Below are 24745 nucleotides of genomic sequence, written 5' to 3'. Positions count from 1 at the left end.
CTCTTTATTTGACACGGAGGCACAAAAGCATAATCTCTCCTGATGGTTAGAATCAGATCTGGGATTTGTGTTCCCCGAGGCCCTGTGAATGATGAATGTTCCTGCGTTCATTTAAAATCCATCAACAAAAGGACACTTAAGCTGCAGTGTAATGAAAGTAGAATTGTACGTTCTATGCCCTGTTTTTTTTTTTACATGTCCTTCAAAGCAGCTGCCTCCCATTCTGCGATGAAGGTATCAATAACTTGTTGCTCTCTCTTCACACAGGTCAATGGCTTTCAATACGATTCTTCTGGAAGCCTGGAGTCCTGCTGCTCCATTTAATCATGAACATCTGGTTGCCAGGTGAAGACAATTAAATTGCTGTCAGGGTAGAAAATTAGCGATTCCCTTCTTTGGATGTCTTGGACGAGGATTGAATGTTACTGTGCTAGGACGCTGTAATTAATCCAAAACACATCATTTGGATTAATGAGGTGAAAATCATCCAAATATTTTGAACAGCCAACTAATTGAAAAGCAAGTGTGAAAAATTAAAAGCTCTCACAGTCACAATAATCATAATCTTCCCTTCAGTGAGTATAATAAATTAGACATTACATACCAACAACAGTTTCTACATTTACAGGAAAACACACTGTACACTGAAGCAAGTTAAATAACACCTATATGAACATCAGAAACACATTTTGGAATTAGGTTTGGCAAATGTACGTCACTAGTACCGTTCACAAAGGAAAGTAAGAGCTTTACATTAAGCGATTTGCATGCAAAGCTTTTGGCCCTCTCCAGTGACATAGATACTCAAGATCAGACCGTTAAAGTCAACTTCTGAATCACAAGCACCACAAAGCAGAGGTGCGCGTTATGTGTTCATATTCTACAGGCGTTTTAAATTGTCTACGCTTCATACAGCAGTGGGAGGCTGTCCACCATTACGACCATTAAGAGTCAGCCCTCTTAGAGAGCGAGTCCTGAACGAGCCCTCTGGGTGGAAAGATTCTGGTTTATCCTCGCAGCGGAAAACCATGAGGAAGCCATTTCTGTAGTTCTTATTCATCCACCCATACAGGAGAGGGTTGGCAAAAGTTGAACACATAGCAACGATATGGAACACAGTGTATATCAGTTTGTACTCCTTGAACCTGAGCACCAGGTCCAGATCGCTGGCCAACTGGAACACGTGGAATGGCAGCCAGCAGATTGCAAACACCACCACCACCAGTGCCAACATCTTTGTGGTGTTTTTGCGGCGATTAATGCTGTCATTGCGGGTGGATGGGCTGACGTGATTCTTCAGTTTGACCCAGATGCATATGTAAGCGTAGCTGATGATGGCTAAAGGAATAATGTACTGTAGCAGCAGCATTGAGAGGCTGTAGATGACTCCATCCCTGCTGGTTCCATGGGGCCACTTCTCAGAGCAGACGGCGATGCGCAGGTTGATGGAGGGGATCTCCTCATTGCGGTACTCTCTGAAGATTGCCAGAGGAGCTGCCAGGACAGCAGACACAGTCCAGGTGAATGCCATGATGAGGAAGCTGGAGTGCCACGTGAGGCGTCGACCGAGGTGGAAGACGATGCAGCGGTAGCGCTCCAGAGCAATAACAGTCAGAGTCAGGATGGACACGTGCACACTCAGGGCCTGGGCAAAGGGCACCATGTGGCACAACAGGGCCCCAAACTTCCACTCATCCAGCAGAGTGTAAACCAGAGTGAAAGGCAAGCAGAGGGTGTTCACAAGAAGGTCTGCCAGGGCCAGGTTAGCTATGAAGAAGTTGGTCACCGTTCGCATGTTTCTGTAGCGAATGATCATGTAGATAACCAGAGCGTTCCCCAGCAGGCCCAGCAGGATGATCAGGGAATAAGCTGTGATCAGGGTGATCTGGACTCCGAGGTGCTTGGTGATGTCGGTGTGAAAACCTGGCGGGTGTAAACCCGTGCTTTCGTTGAGCAGAACCAAGGGATCGGTGTCACCAGCCTCCCCTTCTCCTGTGCTGTTGGATGTGTCTGGTGGACTCATTTTAGCAGATGCTCAAAAGTGTGCCGACACCTTAGCAGAGGAAACATAAAATGTAATATAATTCTTTAAGACAAGTCAGACAGAACATGATTTTCAACAAATGACAGTGAAGCAGTCAATGGGTTTATTTATTTTTTATGATTTTTCTCCCCAGTTTGCATCTCAGATTTGTGATTCTAGTCATTGGAGGGATGTAACACTGATCAGTCTATCTATCCTCTCTGAAACACCAACCCAACTAAAACAGTAAAGTTATTGATGCAGTTAAGGGGGCATGATCACTCACTGGCTTCCCATTGCCAAATATTACCAATTGTGTCGTGAATCTGATCTCTTTGGATGTGGTACAGTGCTTGAACTAGGTGTATAACACCCTCTAACCCATTTGCTCCCCTTTCATTGACCACAAATTACCCTCCATTATAGAAATGAGCTGCAGACGCTCCTGTTGGCATGTGTAACATGCAGTTTAGCTGCACTATTTATATACATAAAAAAATGTCATTTATTTTCAGGGTCATTACCTCCTCAGCATTGGAAAACTGCAAACCAACTTTCTGATGGAATAGAACCGAACAGAGGTGATATATAATTATATCATTAGTCTCTTTATACCGCCCTGACAGGGTAGCTTGCATGCAAATGTTACACTGATATTAAAACCGCCATGTATAAAGAGCAATGAAACACTGCAATTTAGAAGATAAGAGAATTCTCTAATGCATGCAGCCTAATTATCTGAACAACTGTCCACGATTGCACTGAGGAGGTGGATGTTCTGAAAAGGCCAAGAAAATGAAACATTGGCTCAGTAACAAATGACGATCAATAGAAAATCATCAGACCTGTTCCAGTCCCTATTGAAAACTCCTTTGTCCATGTTCTACAGGTTGCATTCTTGGATTTTTTGAAACTTGCACCTTTTCCAAGAGACACGATCACTTGTGTCATTATAAAGGCAAAAGGAAAATGACGGAGGTAGCTGCGTGATCAGGAGGAGACAGGCAATTCAAAGCACATCATTAGAGCAGCAGGGTGTTGTTGGTATACACAGTCTCAGTCTCATAAAGGGGATATTGTGTCATATGTCTAATATTAAACGAAACTATTTGAATGAGAAAAAATTGGTGGTTCAGTCCATTGTAATTTTTGTCAATTCATCTAAGGAACAGTGTGAGCTCCCGCCGAACAAAGAGAGTACATCTGTTTATGGCACTGCTAACAACTACTACCTCTGTTGGACTCTTGAATAATGGCAAAGTCTATGCATTCTTGTTTAGCAGATGAATTCTAATTGCATTAGGTACCATTAAACCCAGCAAGGTGCTTTTGAAACGTCCACAACACTTCAATATTTAGGGATTTGTTGTTTGTTGATAAAAATTGGACACTTTTAGGCTTTTGCCTGTTTATAGACCTGAACTGACTGTGCACATTTTTGTGACTTTCCACTTTTTCTTTATTGGATCACTGAGACAAACCAAGACACCATTTAGTGAGAGGTCACCTCTTTGGTGACAGACACTCTTCGACTGCTCTGGGGATCCAGCCCATGTCTTGACAAAGCACTGGAAACACTGCAGTTTGCCGGCATCATTGCTTTCCAGGGATCTTACTCAGATTGAACTTGAGGAGTGCAGCAGAATGTGCTCTAAAGTCAGATTTTAACTATATAGGCACTGGATTGGAGACAAATCAGATTGCTCTCTCTCCTGCTGACCTGACACCGAAGGTTCAGACAACAAGTGTGTGTGCAAATGTGTGTGTGACCTTCTAAGCTGCTGCGCCATCCCCCGAAAATAAAACCACTTTGGATTTAGGTACAGGATAAAAAATATCAGGTGTGAGGCCAAAAAGAGAGAAAGGTACGAAGGACACTGAAAACACTGTGTGCCATGAGGATTATTATAATCTATAGGGACCACATGTGGTGATGACAACTAAAGTGTTGCAGTGCCAATAACCCAAAAAGCATGTACACACTGCCTGGAGCCTCTGTCACCAGATCACAGTGCACAGCCGCACTGACGGTGGATATATATCAGGCTGCAGGCGACATTTGCACTTTACAAAACATTAGCAATTTGTCAAAGCACAATTTTTCATTTTTAGTCTGATCAATCTGTAAACACACACCTCCTGAAGCAAGGAAAAACACACAATTAATCAGGACTGGAGCGAAAAAGAAAACTCACTGCCATCAGACTGTGATGAGGCAACTCACCGCTAATCAACGACGCACTGATGCGTAATTTGTGGCCATTTGTTCAACTTACTCAGCATTCAAACATCTCCAACTGCGCTCTCACAGCTTCCTCAGCCGAACAGACACTCACAAAATCGTTTGCCTCAAGCACAAATATCTCCCCTGTCATTTGGACACTTCTACACCTTTGTTTTGTAAAAGGTTTTTGCCATATCCAAATTACGCACCGAAAACACTCCAGTACAGGTTACGCTCTCCTCAAACGAACAGTGAGATTCATATCTTGCACCCCAGGGATACATTTTTTTTTTTTTTTTTGCCATAAAACCAACCTCGCAATATTGATCTAAAGTACAAATGAGCGCTAATGGACTCACCTTTTCCCTGTATCTCCTTCTGCAAAAGAGCCTTCACCCGAGAGTGGCGTGAAACAAGTGGGAAAAATCCCGAAGCTCCTCCCAGCCTGTAGCGCCCAGTGCGCATCTTGTGGCTCGTCTGTGCGTTCAGGTTTACAGGATTCAGTGTGAGCGTCCACATCTGTGCCAGGGACCGTCAGTGCAGATCTGCGCTGGGACTCCGCTTTGAAGATGACATTTTTTTAAGTGGGACATCTGTGTTTTTTCATGTCAGCTGCATTACACAGCACGAAATGTAGCTAAATGTCACAGAAATCCTTTTAAAGTGCCGTAGCAGACTGAGCTGATTGCATTTTGCTGTTATATCTGCATTTAGGATTCCCTTTCTCTCAGGGAAAGCATCGCAGCTCCCTTCTTAAAGGTTTTTATTTTCCTCCTCTTATTTACGTGTACAATTTTAATGGACTTTGGAGTGATGCAGGGCTGTAAAGCAAATCCTTATATTGCTTTATCTGATTCTCCACATCACCGTTGCTCATTTGTGCTCTCCAATAAACAGCAAAGGTGCCCTGTGATATATGAAATCATATTATGCAGCAAGTTAGTGTTGGTTAACTGCATGAAATCACATTTAGTTGATTTCCCTGGAAAACAATAGACACAAACCTCTGACAATCTCATTTATTTGAGCTCCCATGACTTCTTAAAACAGATAAAAGTTGTTGCTTTGCGCTGTTATTTTTAGTTAAAACTATGCACATGCAGGGGCATGACTGAGAGTCAGATCACTGGAGGGGATGCAAATTGAATTGGGGTACATTTGAATAGAGTTTGGTGTGGAATTTCAATCATTATTTTAGTATTCAGAGTGTGTCATTCACCTGAACGATTTCAGTTCTTGTGTGGTTTGAATGAATGGGGTCACATTGTTGTGCGCCCGGAGACATTTTCTTTCATGTAGTGTGGCAAAGCCAGAAGGTGTTTCTGAAAAGGAGGCTGGATATCATGAAATTTCCTAGGGCTAATTTTATTATATTGGGGAAAAAAGTGACAATCTGCACATTGCAAGGAAAGTGAAGTAAATGTACCCTGGAGCAAATGGGATTCTTGAAATGTATCTAACTGTTATAAGGACTCGCAGCACTTGCAGCCCGCGTGATTGTTTGAAATGAGGCCGCCTGATCAGATCATGTAATGAAAATTAACATAGGAGTTTTAGCCAGGTTCAAAATTATTTCCATCAAGTAGGGGAGTGTTGTGTACATCTGCCTTGAGGCCTTGTATCCTGGGAGCTGATGAGGGTTGCTTTTCACCATTTCAGCCCAAATTAAGTGTCCAGGTTGCAGCACTGTACGAAATCCTTGAATCTTCTCGGAGGGACTTTATTTGATCATGGAATAATTGGTGCCTTGATTGTCTCAGAAACAGAGATTAGCCTTATTGATTTCAGGCAGACTGCTTCTCTACCTCAATTTATTCTTTCAATTATAAGAGCCATCCCCCCTGCCTCCACATTGCCTGGGTCACTCTGCAGTCAAGGTTGACAGTTCCTGTCAGTCGCCTGGCTTATATGCATCACTGATGACAAACTTGTTTATCTCCAACAGGTTACAGAAAAAGTGGTGAGGAAGTTTTGCAATGTGGTGGTGCAGTAAATTCTCATTTACTTTCACTTTACTTGTTTATTTGCTGTGATGGTAACCCACCTGGGCTGATGTCTATCTTCATGTACCCTGTTTGTGAGCTCTTTAGGATTCACCTCGGCTGAGGTCGCTGCACTTACTGCCCTCCATCTGGTCGCTGCCTCGGTCCAGCTCCTCCGGTGCCACTGATCTGATGACACAATCACAGACTGTGGCGTCCTCACGTTGCACAACACACACGGTGGTTGTCCGTGCATCTCTCTGTCTGCCTTTCAGTGGAGGCTGCGTGAATTAATGAATGTGAGAGTAGAGGACACACAATAGGATGCCATTTGGTTTCCTTTTGCATCTTGTTTCTTTGCTTCTCACGGAGGTTGCACTTCACATTTGGGAACTGTGTAATGCAAATGATGTCTTTTGTAATCCTCAGTGATTAACAATATCGATTTGTAATGATGGAGAGTCTGTGAAGTTTGCAAATTGGATTCCTGAGGTAAACATTTATGTGGGAGGTTCCAGTTATAACTTTGGGTGAACTTGGCTTTTATGCATACGACTTGGTCAATACGTGAAGGGTGGCAAAAATGTTTCTCTTTCTTTCTCAAGGCTATTTTTCTGTCTCTGTAGCATTAAACAAGAATTTAGCACATTCTTTGCATACATGCCTGTAGCTACCAGTCTATTCATAGCATAGGTCTTCCTGAGGCATTGCACATAATAAGGTGAAAAAAAATTACGGAAAGAATCCCATCAAATCCAAAATCTTCCTTTGTGTAAGCACTTGGCAACGGTGGGAAGAAAAAACTACACTTTAAAGGCATTAGAGGAGATTTAATTTCCTACGACTTTGAATGTAGCATGTGCATGCACACATACAACCTCTCCCTCGCCCCCCTCTAACCTCCCCCCTCTTAACATTTACGAAGAAACGCCCCCCTCCAGAAACTTGCGTAGCACTCGTGAAGCTTTCTTTTACGGCTGGGTCCCCCTGGATCTTTATCTGCCATTATGTAAAAAAGATGAGCAAAACAAGTCTCCAGCTAACTACGAAGCTATACCAAAGCAACACATACACAAAACACGTAAGTCCAAGGCGTACGTAATCTACGTAACTAGGCCTGAGCCGGAAGATTTTTGATTGACAGGAAAGGGAGCAAAGCAAACGCCTCGGTCCGAGCACGTTGATTGGCTGATGTTTTTCAGGTCCTGCCATGTCCACAGTTTTTTTTTTTTTTAATTCTTTTAGAAACCATACATACAAGTCCACTAAAGGTCAGTATATTCATTTTATGTGAATCAGACAAATTAAACAAACAAAAAAAAAACATCCTCCATAATGCCTTTAATAGAACCAGGCTCAGGGAGGGGCAGGTGTCTTCCTTGGCTGGTTGGGGTGAGGATAAAGGGGTGAGAGAAATGAATAGCAGACAGAAATCAGACAAAAAGTGGCAAAGAGGACAATAAACACTTGGGAGGTTAGTGCAGCTATCAAGCACGGGTTATAAATATGCAGCTTCTACCACTGATAACTAAAGATTGTCACCTTAATATTGTTTATGCACATTTCAAGCTTTGAAGAACGTGAGAGAGAGTTTATATCATAGAATTACTGTACAAACATTTTCTAGATCGTGGATATCAGGAAAACTGAATTCTTATCTACCGATCAAGTGAACATCAAGTTGAGTTCACTGGTTACTGAAAGTACTACCCAGCCTGTGACATCTATTTACAGTGTCCTCGGAGGCTTTGAGGTTGCTTTTCAAAAGTCTGAAAAAATGACCCTGATCACGATTCTCTTACAGTTTGGAAATGTAAGACATGATTATGTCCTCGATAAAAGGTTCCAATGAAAGACATTTTGATTGTAAGAAATGTAAGATGAAGTGTTTTGTTTGCTTCACTTCGATGACAGGAGCCTGCAATCAAAAAAGAGCTGAGCTTCCTTTGAAAACACACTGGTGAGTTGCTCATGTTAGGTCAAAGGGATTGCAAAAGATTCATTCAGAGTGGGCCAGCAAGTTGCGCTACTCTGATGCAGCATTTCACTTCCAGTTGCTGCCTGCATAAAATACAAAACTGACACTTGCATTCAAAACTACAATGACAAAAAGCTCCCTCCTACCTGAACTCTCTCATTCAGGTCTACACTCCCTCCAGCTCGCTACGCTCGGCCAACAAAAGGCTCCTGATACAACCACCACAACAGGGCCCAAGGTCGATAGCTAGACTCCTCTCCTGTGTGGTTCCCTGGTGGTGAAACCAGTTGCCAAACTCTGTTCCATCTGCAGCCTTTCTCAGTCTTTAAGAAAAGACAAAAACCCCAGCTCTTCACTGAATCCCTTCGCACTTGACAGAGAAAATCAATTACATCTACACTGTCTGTAGACACTGTGGTCCTATGGTGGAGTTCACATTTGAACTTGTTTTATGGCACTCAACCAGACTGTTTTCTCCTGACTAGATCTTTGCTTGTGCTGAATCTACTCTCAGCTGTATGTTGCTTTGGACAAAAGCATCTGCTAAATGAAATTGTAGGACTGTAGCATTTCAGGTACGTGCATACTTTACTATGCATAATATGTTTTAATAAGGTGTGGTAATAGCAGAATTTCAATGAAAAAAAAAGTACAGTCTATGATAACTGAAGGCGGGTGTTTCCAGATTTACACAAGATGTTTACGAGCTAGTTTTTGATATAAAGCTATAACTATGCCAATATGCTTTAACATTTGTAAGTAATATTCATACATATTACATACATTTAGGTGTAACGTTATGAAGGTATGGGGGCATAGTGCTTTTAAAAACAAACAAACAAACAACAAGCAAAAGTGATTTAAAACAAGACAGTCATTTGTGTTTGGGAATTGTTAAAAGTACAACATACTATAGATTGTATTATTATTGATGTTGCATTCTACCAAGAGGATGTCAGAAAAGTGGGAGCTGAAGTTACCCTGCAAAAAATAATAGTTTAAATAGGTTAAGTAATTGTAAAACTGTTGCGGAGTTTTGTGAAATTCTAAATCCTTTAAGCATTCCTGGTATGCTTGTCAGCTGGCAGACAGTGTTGTATAAGGAGAAGATAACTCAATGAAAAGATCGACCACCTGCTGCTTTCAGAGTTTAGGGATTAGACCTATCCATCATCATCTTTGGAAGTCTGTTCATTATAATTAATTTATGTGACTTTAACAATATGATGACTGAAATGAGCTATGTTCCCACATGGATCTGTTTCTACAGGTACACTGCCATTGTTCTTTTGATGACAATTTATATATATTTTTACTTTTAAGGTAAAAATGACTATTAGATGGTTCCATGTATTTCAAATTACACCTTGTCAGTTTTATTAACATAACCTCAAGTGACATTCACACGTTTGCATTTATACAGAAATCCCCATTTGTAATAACCAACCCACCGTGTGTTCTGTCCAATAAAATATGGAAAGGTGTAGATAAAATTGTGCTTTAAAAAAAAGCAAAAACCCAGTGTAGCCTCGCTGCTTTTTTTGTTTTCCATCCATTATCTATACAGCGCTCAGGGCTGGGGTCTACCCCAGCTGACATGGGGTGAAGACAGAGGACACCTGGACAGGTCACCAGTCTGTCGCAGGGCTACATACACAGACAAACAACCTCACTCACACTTATGGGCAATTTAGAATAATCAGTTGACCTCATTATATTTTTGAACTGTGGGAGAAAGCTGGAGTACCCGAGAAACTCCATGCAGAAAGATCGGGGGAAAGCCGGGACATGAACCAGAGATCTTCTGGCTGCAAGGTGAAAGTGCTAACCACTACACACTGTGCAGCCCTTTACTGTTTTCATTTTTTAAAATTAACTAAACATACTTCTTGTAAATATGCCAACATTATGAAAATACAGCAAACATTACTGGAGAATAGTGGCAATCCAATGTAATCATATTATATTAAGGGATTGCAGGGGATTGAGCGTGTCTTCACTATAACACAGATATAAAAAGCAAAACAGAAAGAAGGAAGTGAATGGCTGAATGATAATAACTGCAGGTATAAACTTGTGCAGAAATGAACGTTTGTCAAACATTGAACAAGTGTAGGTGACCAGTGTCATGTGTATTTACAAGCTGCTGTTTGTGGTGAAACGTGAGGACCAATCACAGGTGGGACTGCCGTCTGCACATGCGCACAACACTCGTACGTCCTGTTCCCAAACAGGAGCAGCACAGGGATCAGAGGACTGCGGGAGCAACTTCCAAGTGTTTGCCAGCAATTCCCCACCACGGCAGACCACGTAAGTTCATCAAACAGTCGTCAAAGTGTTTGTTATAGTTAAATAGTTAGTCAGTTATCTGTTTATGGTATGTAGCCAGTCGCAGCTACACGCTAGCAGGCTTCAGGCAGTGTTAAAACGAAACAAACCACCATAGCACTCGCCACCAGCTAGCTTTAACTGCCCCGTGATAGATCAGCTGATGTCCACTGCTGATCACCGTGATCATACAAAGTGTTATAGCAAGCAAGTGCAGACGTAGCCGCAGCTTTGTGCGCCTATTTGTTATCAGTGTTCCAGCTGGAGCTAATTTTATACACTCAAAAGCTGATTTAATGTGGATGTGCTTCTTTGTTCTTTTTCTGCCTTCAGGAAGGGACAGTATCTTGCTCCCTGTTTCACTTAAGAGTCTTGCTTTCACTTCCTGGAGAAGACAGAAGCCTCCATCATGGCTGCTGCTGCTGCTGCTGCTGTTGTTGCTGCCCCATCCGCCCCATCCGCCAAAGCCAGCCTGAGAGAGGACCTGACGTGTGCCATATGCTGTGACCTGTTCAGGGAGCCCGTCATGTTGGCCTGCATGCACCATTTCTGCAGACATTGCATCTCCAGGTACTGGAGAGGAACGCAGGGGCCTGTAACCTGCCCGCAGTGCCGCAAGGAGTTCAGCTCCAAGCAGTTTCAGACCAACTACCTTGTGGCAGCCATGGTGGAGAAGGTCCGGGCCACCACCTCGGACACTTATGTCAAGAGCCTGGAGGTGAGTTCACTGCATTTTATGTCACCTCGGCTGTATGTTTAACCGATATCCTGCTGGCTGTCTTCCATGCGTTCACTCTTGGACATCTGGGAAGCATCATTAACTGCTTGGTAATCTTATACAAATAATAATTACGCTCAAAAGTAAACCGATCGATAACTTCTGAACACTCTGTAACAAGTTCAATACAGTTGTTTGAGTCCACATCTGTGTTTCTTTTCCTGTACTTTCACCCTGAGCAAATCTTGTTTGAATTGCTCGGGCCAAAGTTCGCTCTCCACTCCCTTTAATAACAGTGTATGACAGGATATTAAGCCAAACCATCGCGTGAGAACCAATTTCTACCAAAATAATAAAACCACCTTTATGTCTTTTAGGCAATCCAATCCAAAATACCTGTAATAAATTGTACTTTAATCATGCTTGTGGTGTTTATTTGTGTTTTTTTAATATTGGAAAGCACATTTATCTGCTTTCTTGTCGAGTTAGAGAAGAAAAATGACATCTACAGGAAGTAAGAGGCCTGCAGCTTTTTAGCATAGCTTAGTATGATAACCACAAACAAGAGGAAACAGCTCGCCGATAATAAAGATAATAAAACCCATCTACCTAATCCTCCAAAGATTATCCATCAACATGCCATATATTTTTTGTTTAATTGGTACAAAATCCGAAGAAGTTGAACAACGAGCTGCAGTGCTATTGGGGCTCATTTTCTAGGAAGGGCGCAGTGGCTTCCTGTGCTCTTTGTGGGTTGCCTGGCAACTTCATAGCCACGACAAAAGATATCAGGAAGGCTCACACACACAAAAACACTTATTAAAATGTACAGCTCTTCCTTCAAGGCTGCAGTTTGTACTGCTAGACGTCATTAAATTATAAGCTGTTGTAGACGTTTTCGCTCCTCCCAGTGTTTCATAAGTTGCACAAAATATTAGAACTACTTTTTGTATATATTGCAGTTTAATTCAACAACACAACAAAGTGCACCCTCAGAAGGTTAATATCAGCACACAAATAGTGACAATACAAGTCAGCGCGAAAAACAGAACCCTTTCAAGCGGTAACTGTTGCTGCAGTACAGTTGTTAATGACTTCTTTGATTCTCGGCCCGGTCTCTTCGTTCGAATGTTTCTGTCCTCGCACTGATTGGTTTGCGTATCGCTTTACAGAAACAACTGAAAGAGACGTTGGAGAGCCATCGTCTGAGGAAGGAGGACTTTATCAACGGCATTCGCAGAGACAAAGAAACGATGAATATCATAAAGGTACACTCATCTGGAGATGCAAAGGGATGGCAGCACTTAAAAGATAAGAATGCTCATGTCCCTCCCTAATGGCTGTTTGCAGTATGTCGGTGTGCATATTTAGCATTGTTTGCTGTTGTGGGAAGTGACAGTTTGTGCTTTGATATGTAAAATGTAATGGCCTTTCAAAACTGACTTAATTGTGTATATACTGTGTGGAGTAAATCTTTGCTCCTATGCAGCCTCGTTCTTGACAGCAACTCTTCCACATTTGCCTCAGCAGACGGATGCATCAAACCATGTGACCAGCTGTGCTCCGGCAGAGGCGACAGAAACAAAAACACATTTAAAGTGCATGAGACAGATGGGAGATAAGAGCTTGACTTTAGCTGTGCACGCTAGGCTGAGATGATGAAAAGGAAATCGTTCCCTGCTTAAACACTCTGTACACTCTCTTGTTTGACACGTGGACCTCTGATGCTAATTGTAGCTTCATTACCGCTTGTTTGTATTTTTCTAGATGTGTGTGCTTTTGCGAGTTCTTCACAGCTTTAATGGACCGAGTCACTTGGCAACCTGAGCAACTCTTAGAAACGGGTCAATAAAATCGTGGCGCGGCGTTGAAAATGCCACATTGTGTCCTCCGCCTGTAACTTGAGCCGTTTCTGCTTCGCCTTAGAGAGTCGGGGCAGATCTGCAGGCTCGTGTCAAAGGGGATTTCAGAGCTCTTCATCAGATCCTGCACGACGAGGAAACCTGTATGCTGGAGCAGCTGAGGAGGGAGGAGGAGGAGGAGCTGCAGAAGGTCCGGCACCACCTGGAGGCCGCGGAGCTGGCTGTAAAGGAGCTGGAGGACAATTCGGAGGCGCTGCAGCAGGCTAGTGCTGCCGGTGAGGACGTCGTGCTAACCGAGGTGAGGGCTTCTCGCAGAGTGAAGGTTCTGCTGCGGTATTTTTAGTTCCAATTCTACATCTTTTGTAAGCTTAGAACCTTGAATACAAACCACGTAACTGATTGCATCACAACGCAGATATAATAGCAGCAGCACCAGGAGTAGTTACTTACTTTGAAATGAGAATGCACCCACGAAAAAAAGCAAAAACCGAAAGCTTCTTATGTCTGCGTCGATTCTGAGTCATCCAGGTCACGGTAAAGTGCTTCATTAATAGCCTCTTAGCTGTACAGTCTTCTATGGAGGCACAAACACGTTGAATCACTATGTGCTACACAACGGGTTTTTTTGACTAAAAATCAGGGTGAATGTTAAGTGGTTTGATGACAATTTGCTTTGAAGTAGCTGTTTATTCGATTAAATTGTACACCGCATCTAAACCTTAAATAAGACCCAGAGTGTAATCTAATTTGTGACTTCAGTTTTTCCAGACAAACAAGCTCTTAATGTAATTTCTCTTTGATTTTTTTTTTCCCCTTCTCGCTAGCTCCCACAGCTGAGGTAAGAGTTCATTTCGCTGGCAAGACTAATTACTTGCTTGTTGCTTTGTTGCACCTGTCATCTGCTTTGTGATTTCTGCTTCATTTAGCAAACTAAACACATTTTTACACTTGTACTTTTTTTTCCACAGACCGTGTGTGCAGGTGGATACCGCCCCTGAGTTTGATATAAATGCTTTCAGCAACAAATACATGGCCCCATTACAGTACATCGCGTGGAGGAAGATGTTCAAATCTTTGAAGCCAGGTAATTTCCCCTCTGATGTGCTTCATTAGACGCATAAAGACTCGAGCAGAGAAATGGTTCCGCCTCAATAATGGCAGTAATTACGAGAAAATGAAGGGAGGGGATGTATAAAGACGCTGAAGTGGCGACAGAATGACAGTAGTGACACCACTGTTCCTCTCAAAGGATGTGTTTTATTTTAAAAGCTGAATTTTATGACTGAAATTGTTATCATTTAATGGATGGTTTCACCCCGAAGGTCCTTCCCCACTAACGTTTGATGTCGACACGGCGCACCCAAGCATCCACGTCTCCAGGGACAAAACCTTGGCGGTCGAATGCGATGTGATGAACCAACATCTGAACCACAGCAAGCGTTTCACCCAGTGCGTCAACATTCTGGCCACGCAGGGCTTCCAGTCGGGTCGGCACTACTGGGAGGTCGACGTGGGCTACAACCCTAAGTGGGACCTGGGCGTCGCCTCCGAGGCTGTGGACCGGCACGCTCGGATCAAGCTGAGCCCGGAAAGCGGCTACTGGACTCTGCGGCTGCGTAACGGGAACGAATACTCCGCCGGGACTCAGCCGTGGACGAGGCTGCAGCTGGGATCCTTCCCCCTGAGGATCGGCGTTTTCTTAGACTGCGACGAGAGGAAGGTGTCTTTCTACAACGCGGATGATATGAGTCTGCTCTACTCGTTCGTCAGCGTGCCGAGGGGGAAGATGTTCCCCTTCTTCAGCCCCTGCATTAATGACAGAGGTCACAAACCGCAGCCTTTGAAGCTTCTCTATTACCCTCCTGTCGCACTTTCCGGCTAACATGGCTGCAGTCGGTCAGTGCTTTCCATTCATATATTGACCAAAGATCGTGAGCATTTAGTGGGCCATATCACAAAAGTTTAAAATCTGAGGCTCTTCTCATATCTTTCATGTATTTATAGAAGTTTTTTTTGTTCTGTTTTCTGTCTCAAATGAACCTTAAAAGCCTTGAAATGGGCCCATTATGTTCTTCCAGAAGCTCATTCAGTGTGCAGGACCAGTCAGCTGAAATATATTATAAAAACGCCATGTTCCAGCTTAGATGCATTATTAATACATGTTGTGATATATGGGTTCTGTAGCTGATATCTGTATGGAGATAGTCGACGTTTCAAGTGACGAATTAAATAATTATCTCTCATCAAGTGAGACTGTCCCGAGACTGACTCGCACGTGAAATAATTTTTTAATCAGTGAGAAAGAAATTGCGAACGCCACTGTGAGATTTTACACTTGATTAAATGCTTCTTTATGTTTTAAATAAAAGTTTTGATTGTTCACTTTTCTCTTGGATGGGGTTTCTGATTATGTTGCAATCAGATGTAACTTTGGCCTTGATTCCTCATTGTTTCTTCTTATGAATTACATGTGCCTGATTTTGAACACGTGCATATTTTTTTTTTTTTTTTTTTTTTTAGTTTTAGTAATATTCAGTCTATGCTGTGCATTTTACATTGTTGTCTTTACAAGTCTTGAATTTATGCACAGATGTTTTCAATTGTTTCCTGATAAAAAGCCAATTATTGTAAAACCTGCTGATGCCAACAATAAACTGTATCCCATTTTCTATCTTAAACAAACAATGTCTTTGATTTTTTTTTTTTTTTGTCTGCAGCTGTGACACTGCAGACTTCAGCGACCCGGGGAGCTTTAAAGTCGACCCTACTTGAAATAATCAAGGATGTTATTAAGCATCATCAAAGCAGATCAGACAACTCTGAGCGCTGTGGTTGATGGGAGTCCAAAACCATTTAACACCAGAGACAGTGGAGGGCCGTTGACTCTGCTGCACCTGGACTGGGACTTTCTGAATGCTTCAGCCATCTCTGACACTTAAACAGCAAGAATAGGCGGCCCCTCGGTTATCTTCACAAACACACAAGAGCACTGACGTCCTGTTTCCTCCCACCAGGTGAAAGGTCAGATAAACAGAGTGACAGTGGGGTTGCCTCTGGGCTTTTTGACAGGTCTCAGGGGCAGCGAAAGCAGGATGCTGCTGCCTGCTCTTCTGATTGGAAAAGTGGCACAATGAAGCACAGCAGTGGGGGACCAACGCTTTTCCTGCACATGGGATGGGTGCTTTCACAATGCACTTACCCCACAGTACACTCATTATCTAAAATATGCAGATCAAAAGACTGCGATACCCAGTGTATCTAAAGAGATGATGATGATGATGTGAACCTTCATATTTACAGCCAAGTATCGCTCTTTTAATATCCTCACCCAGTGGTACTTTTTAAACCCTGTCTCCTTTCCAGAGAGCTTTTTGTTCCTTTTGCTTATGTGCTGTAACATCTGTTTAATAATTTTTAATTCTACATTTTTGAAGACTTTGCTGTTATTTTGCAGAATTTCCCTGTTTTTGTAGATTCCAGATAATCAGTAAAATCACAGGGGGGAAAAAGTATCCACATTTTAAATGACAAAAGAAACCTAAACAGTAAGTACTGTCAACTTGAAAAATCTGTATTTTTATAAATAGTAACACTTTTTTATAACGTTTTACTGTAAAAACTGCATTGAAATCAGTCAAAAAACATCACTATTTTACAGATAAGTGCAAATATTTTATAGACTGAGAAAAGGTAAATGCATTTCTAACAAGTTTTTTTTCAGTTTTTTTTTCAGTTTTCTTTAAACAGACATTATCTAGTACATGAACAGGAAAAAAATATTCATTTATAATTTGACTATAAACAAAACAACAGCCCTAGACTGTATCAGTGCTGCCACGAATAGTAAGTTGTTCTTTTACAATGTCTGACTGTAAAATTGCACTGTTTTACTGTATTTAAATCAACTAAAAATATCATTATTTTCCTGATATCTGTTATTATTGTCACTATTTTCACATTTCTTTTCACGTTATTGTATTCCATGGCTCTTTGTCATATTTTTCTGCCCTCCTTGCTGTCAGACTTTAATAGGTTTTTATAGAATTTCTTTTACCCCACATCTGTATATTACAGCTTTTATGTTAATGTAATTAAACTGAGGTCGGGAAATTCACTGTAAAAATAAAAATGCCTTATAAAAAAGGTCATGCTGTGACTGTATTAAAGCAGCAATAATCACTATTTCTTATCATCAGTGGGGAAAAAGACTCTTTTACAAAGAGGTGCTTATCGTGATAAACTCTTGGCTGCAGTTCACCACAGCTTCTTTGACCATCATTATTTCATTTAAATAATTAACAACAAAAACAGTAACATGAGAAAAGTAAGTACATTTGCTACTCTACCTTGAAATCCATAAAACTAGAAACACGGTTTCCAGAGCAGAAGCCAATGATTTGAACCTCATTAGGGAGAGAACCTGTCATTCAAACCTTTCACATGAAAGATCGGGTGTTCTCTTTGCTGCGGAGGTGTCTTTGTCACTGTCTTTAAATAAGAACGTTGTGGATGTCTGTGAGTCTGGCAAAGGATTTTAAAAGGTCTCCAATTTATCTGACAAAACATTTATTCTACTGCAAGAAAAATCATCTACAAATGATGTAGGTTTCAAACAACTTCCAATTTGTCCAGGACTGTCCACCTGCAAGAAAAATCATCTACAAATGATGTAGGTTTCAAACAACTTCCAATTTGTCCAGGACTGTCCACCTCAGTAAATTCAGTCCAAGAGCGTTCCAAAAAAAAAAGACTAATTTCCTCACAGGATATGCAGGTAACTCTGAAACTGTCATAATGCATTGTCTCTAATCAGGAAGACATTGCACAAATTTGACCCTCATCTAAAGCCAGCCAGGAAAAAGGCTTTGTTGTCCAAAAAGAACATTGGAGCAAAACCACAGTTTGCCAGAGAACATGTAGGCAAAAAGGAGGCCTTTTGGAATAATGAGCTCTGGACAGACAAATCAAAGACAGAGCTGTTTGACCACAGTACCAGCAGACGTGTTTGGTGCCGACCAAGGACAGCTTCTCAGGGGAAGAGCCAGCTGTGAAGCATGGTGGTGGAAACGCCTCATGGACTGGGCAGCATGCAGTCACTGATTCAACGAGGAACCCTGCACCATATCAAAGAGTCATGGAGAGAATGTGAATCCATCTGTCTGAAGGCTGAAGCAGATGTAGACCTTTCAACAACATAATGATTCTAAATGCACACACTAATCCACAGAGAAATGGCTCACAAAGAAGAAGGTCATAGATAGTCACAGCCCAGTTATGAAGCCCACTGAAATGTTGTGTGATTTGAAATGGGCACCACATGCAAGAAACCCTTCAAACATTTTGAAGAATTTTGCCTGGAAGAGAGCTGAAAAGTTTCAGAGAGGTCAGAAATGGTGGAGAATGGTGCAGAACACCTACAAGAGATTTTTTCCCACACAATACTTCTTAAGGCTAAGTTTCTTTTTCCACAGAAAAATATTACACCAAATTTTCTTTGTGATGTTGTCCAAGCATACCACTTTTGACCGTAGGTGTTGTACCAAAATGGACTGAATATTTGCTTGGAAAAAAATATATGTCCGCAAGATGTGCTTACTTTTTCATGATCTGCAGATCTGAATGTTTTGGTCCACTTTTACTACTTTCATCAGCATCATCTTAAGTAGCAAGCAACAGTTTCCACCATTGACTGCATATAAAGATGTACGAACAATGATTTTGAAGCTCCGATTCGCTCCATCTTGGCAATGCTTGACTCCTCCTGTCGTCCAGCTAATCCAAAAATGAACCGTGAGTGGACTGTTTGGATCTGAGGTGAGCCATGCAGCTGGACTACGGATGTCCTGTAATATCACTCACCTGTCGTGCAGAGCAGCCTGAATGCAATTTAAACATGTGAGTTGTATAAATATTTACCTCCTTTACAGTTGTAATAAATGGGGAAATTATCTCTCGAGACCATTATTAGGCTGTAAATTAGGCTTGTTTGCACTGTAAAGTTAGACACTATTCCATTGGAGGCTATGGGGACTGACTCATTTTTGATGCCAGCCTCTAGTGGTTGTTTACAGAACTGCAGTTTGTGGCACTTCTGCCTCAGCTTCCCCAGAATTTGTCACTTGGTTACCACTGAAAAAACTCTAATAAACTCCATATATGCTGCCTCAAACAACAGACAAAATTAGCCACCAGATCCTATGAAGTATATTTGTATATTTTCATCAGTATTTGGTGAAAGAATTTGTTTGGTAAATGAGGGCAGTGCAACTAGCTGACACTGATTCATTGTCACCATAGCAAGCAAATAGATAAATTAATTACAACAGTTGCCTAGTCATACATTCAGCATGTGAAGGAAGCCACATTGGAATTCATTTGACGTCACATCTCTTTCTATACACCAGACAGATAAAAGGACTCAGAGAGACCCAGCATGTTGTCAAGCTGCAGTTCATTCAGTTATTCCCTTCATGGGTGATTAGTTGGTGAATCATTTTTTACACAGGAGTTCTGTCCATATAGTCAGGGTGGTCTGCTGTAACTACTGAATAATAGCGGACATGACCTACAACTGATGAGAAATTTTGGCTGCCGCAATCAAAACAAAATGAAAGACTTTGCTGAACAGCAACAAGTACTTCAAAGTAGGTGGGCAAAGTGCAATGAAGTACACACACCCATGGGCATGAACCTCGGCGAGAGAGTGAGTGGGCCGCATGCGTTCTCCGCATCCTTCCTATGATAGTAGCCGTGGAGCTGTAATCTGTTTCCTGACCTGAGGATGGGCCGGATGGAGTGCTGGCACTTCAAGGACGGGTCCTTGAGCCCTCGGTTGTCTCTCAGGAGCCAGCAGGATTATAAACTCAAACCTTTTTTATGTGGCAGCAGAGGTGATCCTGCTATCCTGGCTATTGTTGCATCCCTGTTGTCTGAAAAAGCTTATGTGTGCAATTTGTTATTGCAAAAAAAGTTGGCCGCTCAAGTGTTTTCATGCATTTCTGACATTATCTGTTTTATTTTCGTAATGAGATTTGTTGGACTATCAACACAATTTAGTGTGTTTATTTTCCTCTGAAGCCGAGGGGCGCTGAGGGGCCGGAACCAGGGGAACATTTTAATTACAACCATTCAATCACAACATTGTGTTTTAAGGTCAGAGAGGTGGATTGCCGTAAGGGATCTGGGGGGAAACACATGCCCACAATAACACTCAGTGATCCTTTGACTCCCTCTACGTCCACACACTCCTCGTATTCTCCATAGCTCAGGAATAACTGAGAACAACAACATATTCTTATTGAGGGAAAATATTTCTTTTCTCACGTCTTATCGACAGCCGCCGCTTGATGGATGGACTGGTGAGGAGCGGTGCTGAAGCCACAGTTAGGGGGGAGTCTGGACTCAGCCTGTAGCAGCATTGTAATGGATTTCCAGGTGGAGGTATAGCATATTATTGATTTTACAGCACACTCCTGGTGCTGGAAAGTAAAACTGTCTGGGATTGATTAGACTTGATTTAGCATACTGGTTCTCTTGCTGCTCCGTATGAAGTTTGACTGGCCTTCAAATGTGACTGTAAATGGATAAAACGCTCATCTATATGCATGCTTGTGCTCAGTGACTGAAGTACACACCCTTTGTACCCTCTTTTACTTCTTATTTCTGAGCGTATATGGTACACATAAGAGCACTGACAGCAGCTCACTGAGGACATGTTGTGCACTTAGTACATGATTTTCATTCACACTCTGGGAGTCCCCAGACTGTGAGGATGGTTAACAGGACAAACATGGAGGAGCTCAGTTAAGATTCACCGGAGGCATCACTACATCTGACCCCTTGCAGGAATAATTACTTAATAGAAACCCAAAGCTGGACTCAGCTCAGCTCAGCTTTTTTTGTTTGTTTGAAGAAGAATTTGCCTTCATAAGCGCATCAAATTAATGGCAAACCTTTGAACCGAACAGATGAAACCGTATTGACATTTTCGGTGTCAGGAGAGTGTCGAATAACGGAGCATATTTTACTGGATTAAAGGAAGCAGTCCAAAAACAGAGAACATCATGTAATATCCCTGCTGATATTCTTGCAGAGGCTTTGCTCCGTCTTGCCCTGGTGCTCGTTCACTTCATGCGGTGTCACTGCAGTTCGCCTGTGGTGGCTTTGAAAGAATTCCTGATGCTATTTGGTACCCTGCTGAGCTATTTAGGTGTTGGGACGCCTTTGGGGGAAAAAATCCAGCAAATGAAAACCTGTTTTGCACTAAATGGAAAACCCACAGCTCTAACTTTGCACCTATAGTTTTCCAATTCTTCTTTAGATTATTTTCTATCTACCACACAGTGTTTTATTACCACAGATCTGTAACACAAAGGCTCTTGCAGAAGGGGAAAGTTGTCATGGTTGTTAGGGAGACCCCACCACCACCACCACCCCTCACCCACCAACTCTCACCCCACACCCCCTCCTAACCAGGCTTGTTTTATGAACTGGGGAACTGGGTGGGTGTGTGCGCGCTCCAGTCACGAGCAAAGGAAAGGGAAATCATTGTAAATCCCATTCACTGCCCGATGCATCCTTTTGACAGTTTTTTTCTTGGCTCTTCCTCCCCTCCTGATCTCCCTGTCCTGTCTGTGCAGAGCAGCCCACAAACAAGCATCGATTGGCGGACGATCACCTGAGTTTGTCTCCCCCCTTCACGGACCTTCATTCAAACCAGCGTCTCACCAGCATTGAAAACGAGTGCCGCTCTATTCTTTCTTTCTTTCTTTTATTTTATTTTTAAAAGAAACATCGATCAAGCTTCTGCACCTCTTCTGGACAGGAGATCTGGAGATGAAGACGGATTTTACGCTTTTCTGTCGGACTTGGATTGGAATTGTGTATACCTCAGGTGAGGAATCTGAAAGTTTTGAGCGCACACCTTTCTTTTATTTTATCACGAAAAGAAAAGTCGAGGTCACTGTTTACGCTGACTCTTACAGTGTTACTAGTGGGTTTTTTTTAGAGGATTTAAAGTTTTATCCACGTTTAAAGTACTTATTTCTGTGCGCCAACTACTTTTTTTCATGGTGCGTAAAATGCATATTACTGCATTACGCGCCATATTCAGCCTACAAAAATAAGATATCTATTTTTTTTCTATTTTCAGTTTGCAGTGCGTGTGCATTTTGTGCACATTTTCTGAATGAAAGCAGCATTTGCCACTCATAAATGAGTCAAAGTTTGCCTTTCAGCGTGGGGCTGAATTAATAAGGAGCCCAGTGAGTGGCAGCCTCCAAGTCTACATGCAGATAGGCACTAGGGGGAGGCATGCTGTTGTTGCGATTGAATAAGATGCAGCTTGTTAATTGATGATGCCGCAAACTCAGGTGGATGAGGAAGAGCAGATTCAGTCCTGATGAGTGTGAGGGCATGCAGGTGTATGTAGGTCACGTTTTAGAGGCAGAGTGGGAGGAGGGATGACTGGACTGCCATGTGGGCACAAGGGTGGAAATCCAGATCCCTTCTTACCTCTTCTTGCCGTTTTGTGCGGTTTTATTTTTCGGAAAGCAAAAAAGGCAGTCCAATCAGCCTTTATCTGTATTCTGCTGTCACTTGTGTGTCCAACTGAGACTGAATAATCAAATGCACTCTGTTTAGTCTGCATAATGTAAGTCTGAACCGTGACTTTGCAGGCTGATTGTAGAGTTTTCTCTCAGTGACTGCTTGTTTGAGTTGTTCATCACTGATTGCTTTTGAGCAGCTGTTCATAAAGAGCAGGGAATAACTTTTGTGAGGGGGCAGTCGACATATGGCTCCCTGAATCTGGGGTGGAGGGATGACTCCTTTCCTAAATAGCTGCGCTGGGTGGGTCATATACATTCAGAACAGATAAACAAAAGGGATCACAATGCTTAGCAACAGTAAAAATAATTGCTTTCAGTAGTTTATAATGTGTGACGTGTTTTTTTCCCTCAGGCCACATGTTTTATCCAAACTTATGCGAGTCGCATGCACATATAAATTTGACAGTGAAGTTTAAATGCACATAAATTTTTATGAATCCACTCTTTGTACTTCTCTGTCTGACATTTCTGTCATCACACAAGCCTAATGAGCCGTGCTGTGTGGGTCATTTACATTCAGAACAGATAAACAAGGCGAATCATAATGCCTAGCAATAAGAAGTATGCCTCGCAGTGGTTTCATAATGTGTGGCACTGTGTTCCAAACTTTTGCAGGTCACATGCACACACACATATTTAATAGCAAAGTTTGATTACACATTATTTTATACGAGTCCACCTTTTGTAATTCTCTGTTTGACATTTCTGTTATCACTCAAACCTAATGAGCCTGTTTGTGGCCTTATCTGACAGACTCATGCTGATTGTTCGACCACACACGGCCCTCCATCGTTCTCAACTGATGCTGAAAAAGTGAAAATAGAAAAACAATATTGGTATCTTCTAGCTATCCTGCAGGCAGAATGCTTCATATCACTCACATTTTTCAAGCACAGCTTCACAGTAGGAACCTGAGAGATTGAAACTACATCAGAGGTGAGAGACAAATGGCGTGATCCCAGTGTTGCTGCTTTTTGAAATCCTTTCAAGCTGAAATGAACCTGGCATTTGTGTTCCTCTCATGTTTTTGGGATTTAAAATGTGTTCTGGAGATGCACAGTTCATGCAAAAAAAAGACTTCTTGCCTGTTTTCCTTTACGAATTCAAAGCAAGCTGACACAGCTCCAAGATAAAAAGGTGCGACTTTGAGCAAATTTGCTGCTCAGCTGTGGGTTTTTTAAATCTCTCACTGAATAACTCAGACAACAAGTCTTGTTTGAAATGATTAAATGCAATCTGAAATTCTGTGATTTCTCTGAAGGATTGTCTTAACCGCCTAAACCTCCCGAATTTCTTTCAGTGGCAAAACCAATGTGCGACGCTCAGGAGACACTTCTGAGGCTGATGCAAGGATGATGAGAGCTCTGGCTTCCCGTTCTTATGATCGTAGGGGGAAAGATTCAGGGAGAGCAAACCTGCCAGCCCAGAAGTCATTGTCATTTTAGGCAGGGAGAAGATATAATTTACGGAGCAGCTGCATTTATAAAGCTCCAGGATTTCACCCCCGAGCCATTTTCTACCATCTTCCTGTCACGCTCTGTCTCTGGTTTGAATTACGGTGGTTCCAAAACATTTATCTCACAGCTACAGAAATTCTATCGTATTTAATAAGAAAGACATCGTGGTGCAACTTTGCTGCTGATAGATACTATTGAAACGAATTGTGAGTCACTGACTGATTCATCTCCTCATGATTTCCTTGTTTTTGTTGCTGCATAATTAGCTATTGAAACCCTTCCTAGTCAAGAAAAGCCTCACATGAAAGCAGGGTGTCTTTTTATTTTTTTTAATTTTCTTTTTTTTAAAGCTGAGCTCTAAAGCCAAATGATCTTTGGCTTGCTCGGTGTCTTGGGTGCATAGTGTTGATATTTCTTTTAGCAGAGTGTTTTCTGTACGCATACCTCCGCTTGATCAGATCATCCCAGAAATCTGACTCTCAACTCTGGGTATTATTCTAGTTGTCCACTTATAGAGGTTGAGTTGTTTTAGCCAACAATAGCCCCCTTTTCTCAGCGCTGATCT

General features: G+C 42.1%; 3 protein-coding genes across 3 annotated transcripts in view; 2 read left to right on the top strand and 1 right to left on the bottom strand.

Moving 5' to 3' along the window:
* Window positions 1-543: 543 nt before the first annotated feature.
* Window positions 544-4770, bottom strand: npy7r (neuropeptide Y receptor Y7). The gene is made up of 2 exons (XM_022196052.2): window positions 4607-4770; window positions 544-2053 (listed from the first exon to the last, which is right to left on the bottom strand). The coding sequence occupies exon 2, from the start codon at window positions 2021-2023 to the stop codon at window positions 908-910; it is 1116 nt and encodes a 371-aa protein (XP_022051744.1). The 5' UTR covers window positions 2024-2053; window positions 4607-4770; the 3' UTR covers window positions 544-907.
* A 5626-nt stretch (window positions 4771-10396) lies between these two features.
* Window positions 10397-15495, top strand: trim105 (tripartite motif containing 105). The gene is made up of 7 exons (XM_022196074.2): window positions 10397-10517; window positions 10869-11253; window positions 12426-12521; window positions 13180-13413; window positions 13940-13953; window positions 14084-14199; window positions 14438-15495. Exons 2-7 carry the CDS (start codon window positions 10945-10947, stop codon window positions 14995-14997), a joined length of 1329 nt encoding a protein of 442 aa, XP_022051766.1. The 5' UTR covers window positions 10397-10517; window positions 10869-10944; the 3' UTR covers window positions 14998-15495.
* Window positions 15496-21602: 6107 nt separating this feature from the next.
* flt4 (fms related receptor tyrosine kinase 4) overlaps window positions 21603-24745 on the top strand; it is a 69533-nt gene continuing 66390 nt past the window's right edge. The window contains exon 1 of the mRNA XM_051954781.1: window positions 21603-22008. Within this exon, the coding sequence (XP_051810741.1) occupies window positions 21951-22008 (58 nt within the window). The 5' untranslated portion in view covers window positions 21603-21950. The remainder of the gene's footprint in view (window positions 22009-24745) is intronic.

This window comes from Acanthochromis polyacanthus, chromosome 10 (genome assembly GCF_021347895.1).
Source record: "Acanthochromis polyacanthus isolate Apoly-LR-REF ecotype Palm Island chromosome 10, KAUST_Apoly_ChrSc, whole genome shotgun sequence".
NCBI lineage: Eukaryota > Metazoa > Chordata > Actinopteri > Pomacentridae > Acanthochromis > Acanthochromis polyacanthus.
The sequence above is the reverse complement of the archived record's forward strand: the minus strand, read 5'-3'. Positions and strand labels throughout refer to the sequence as shown.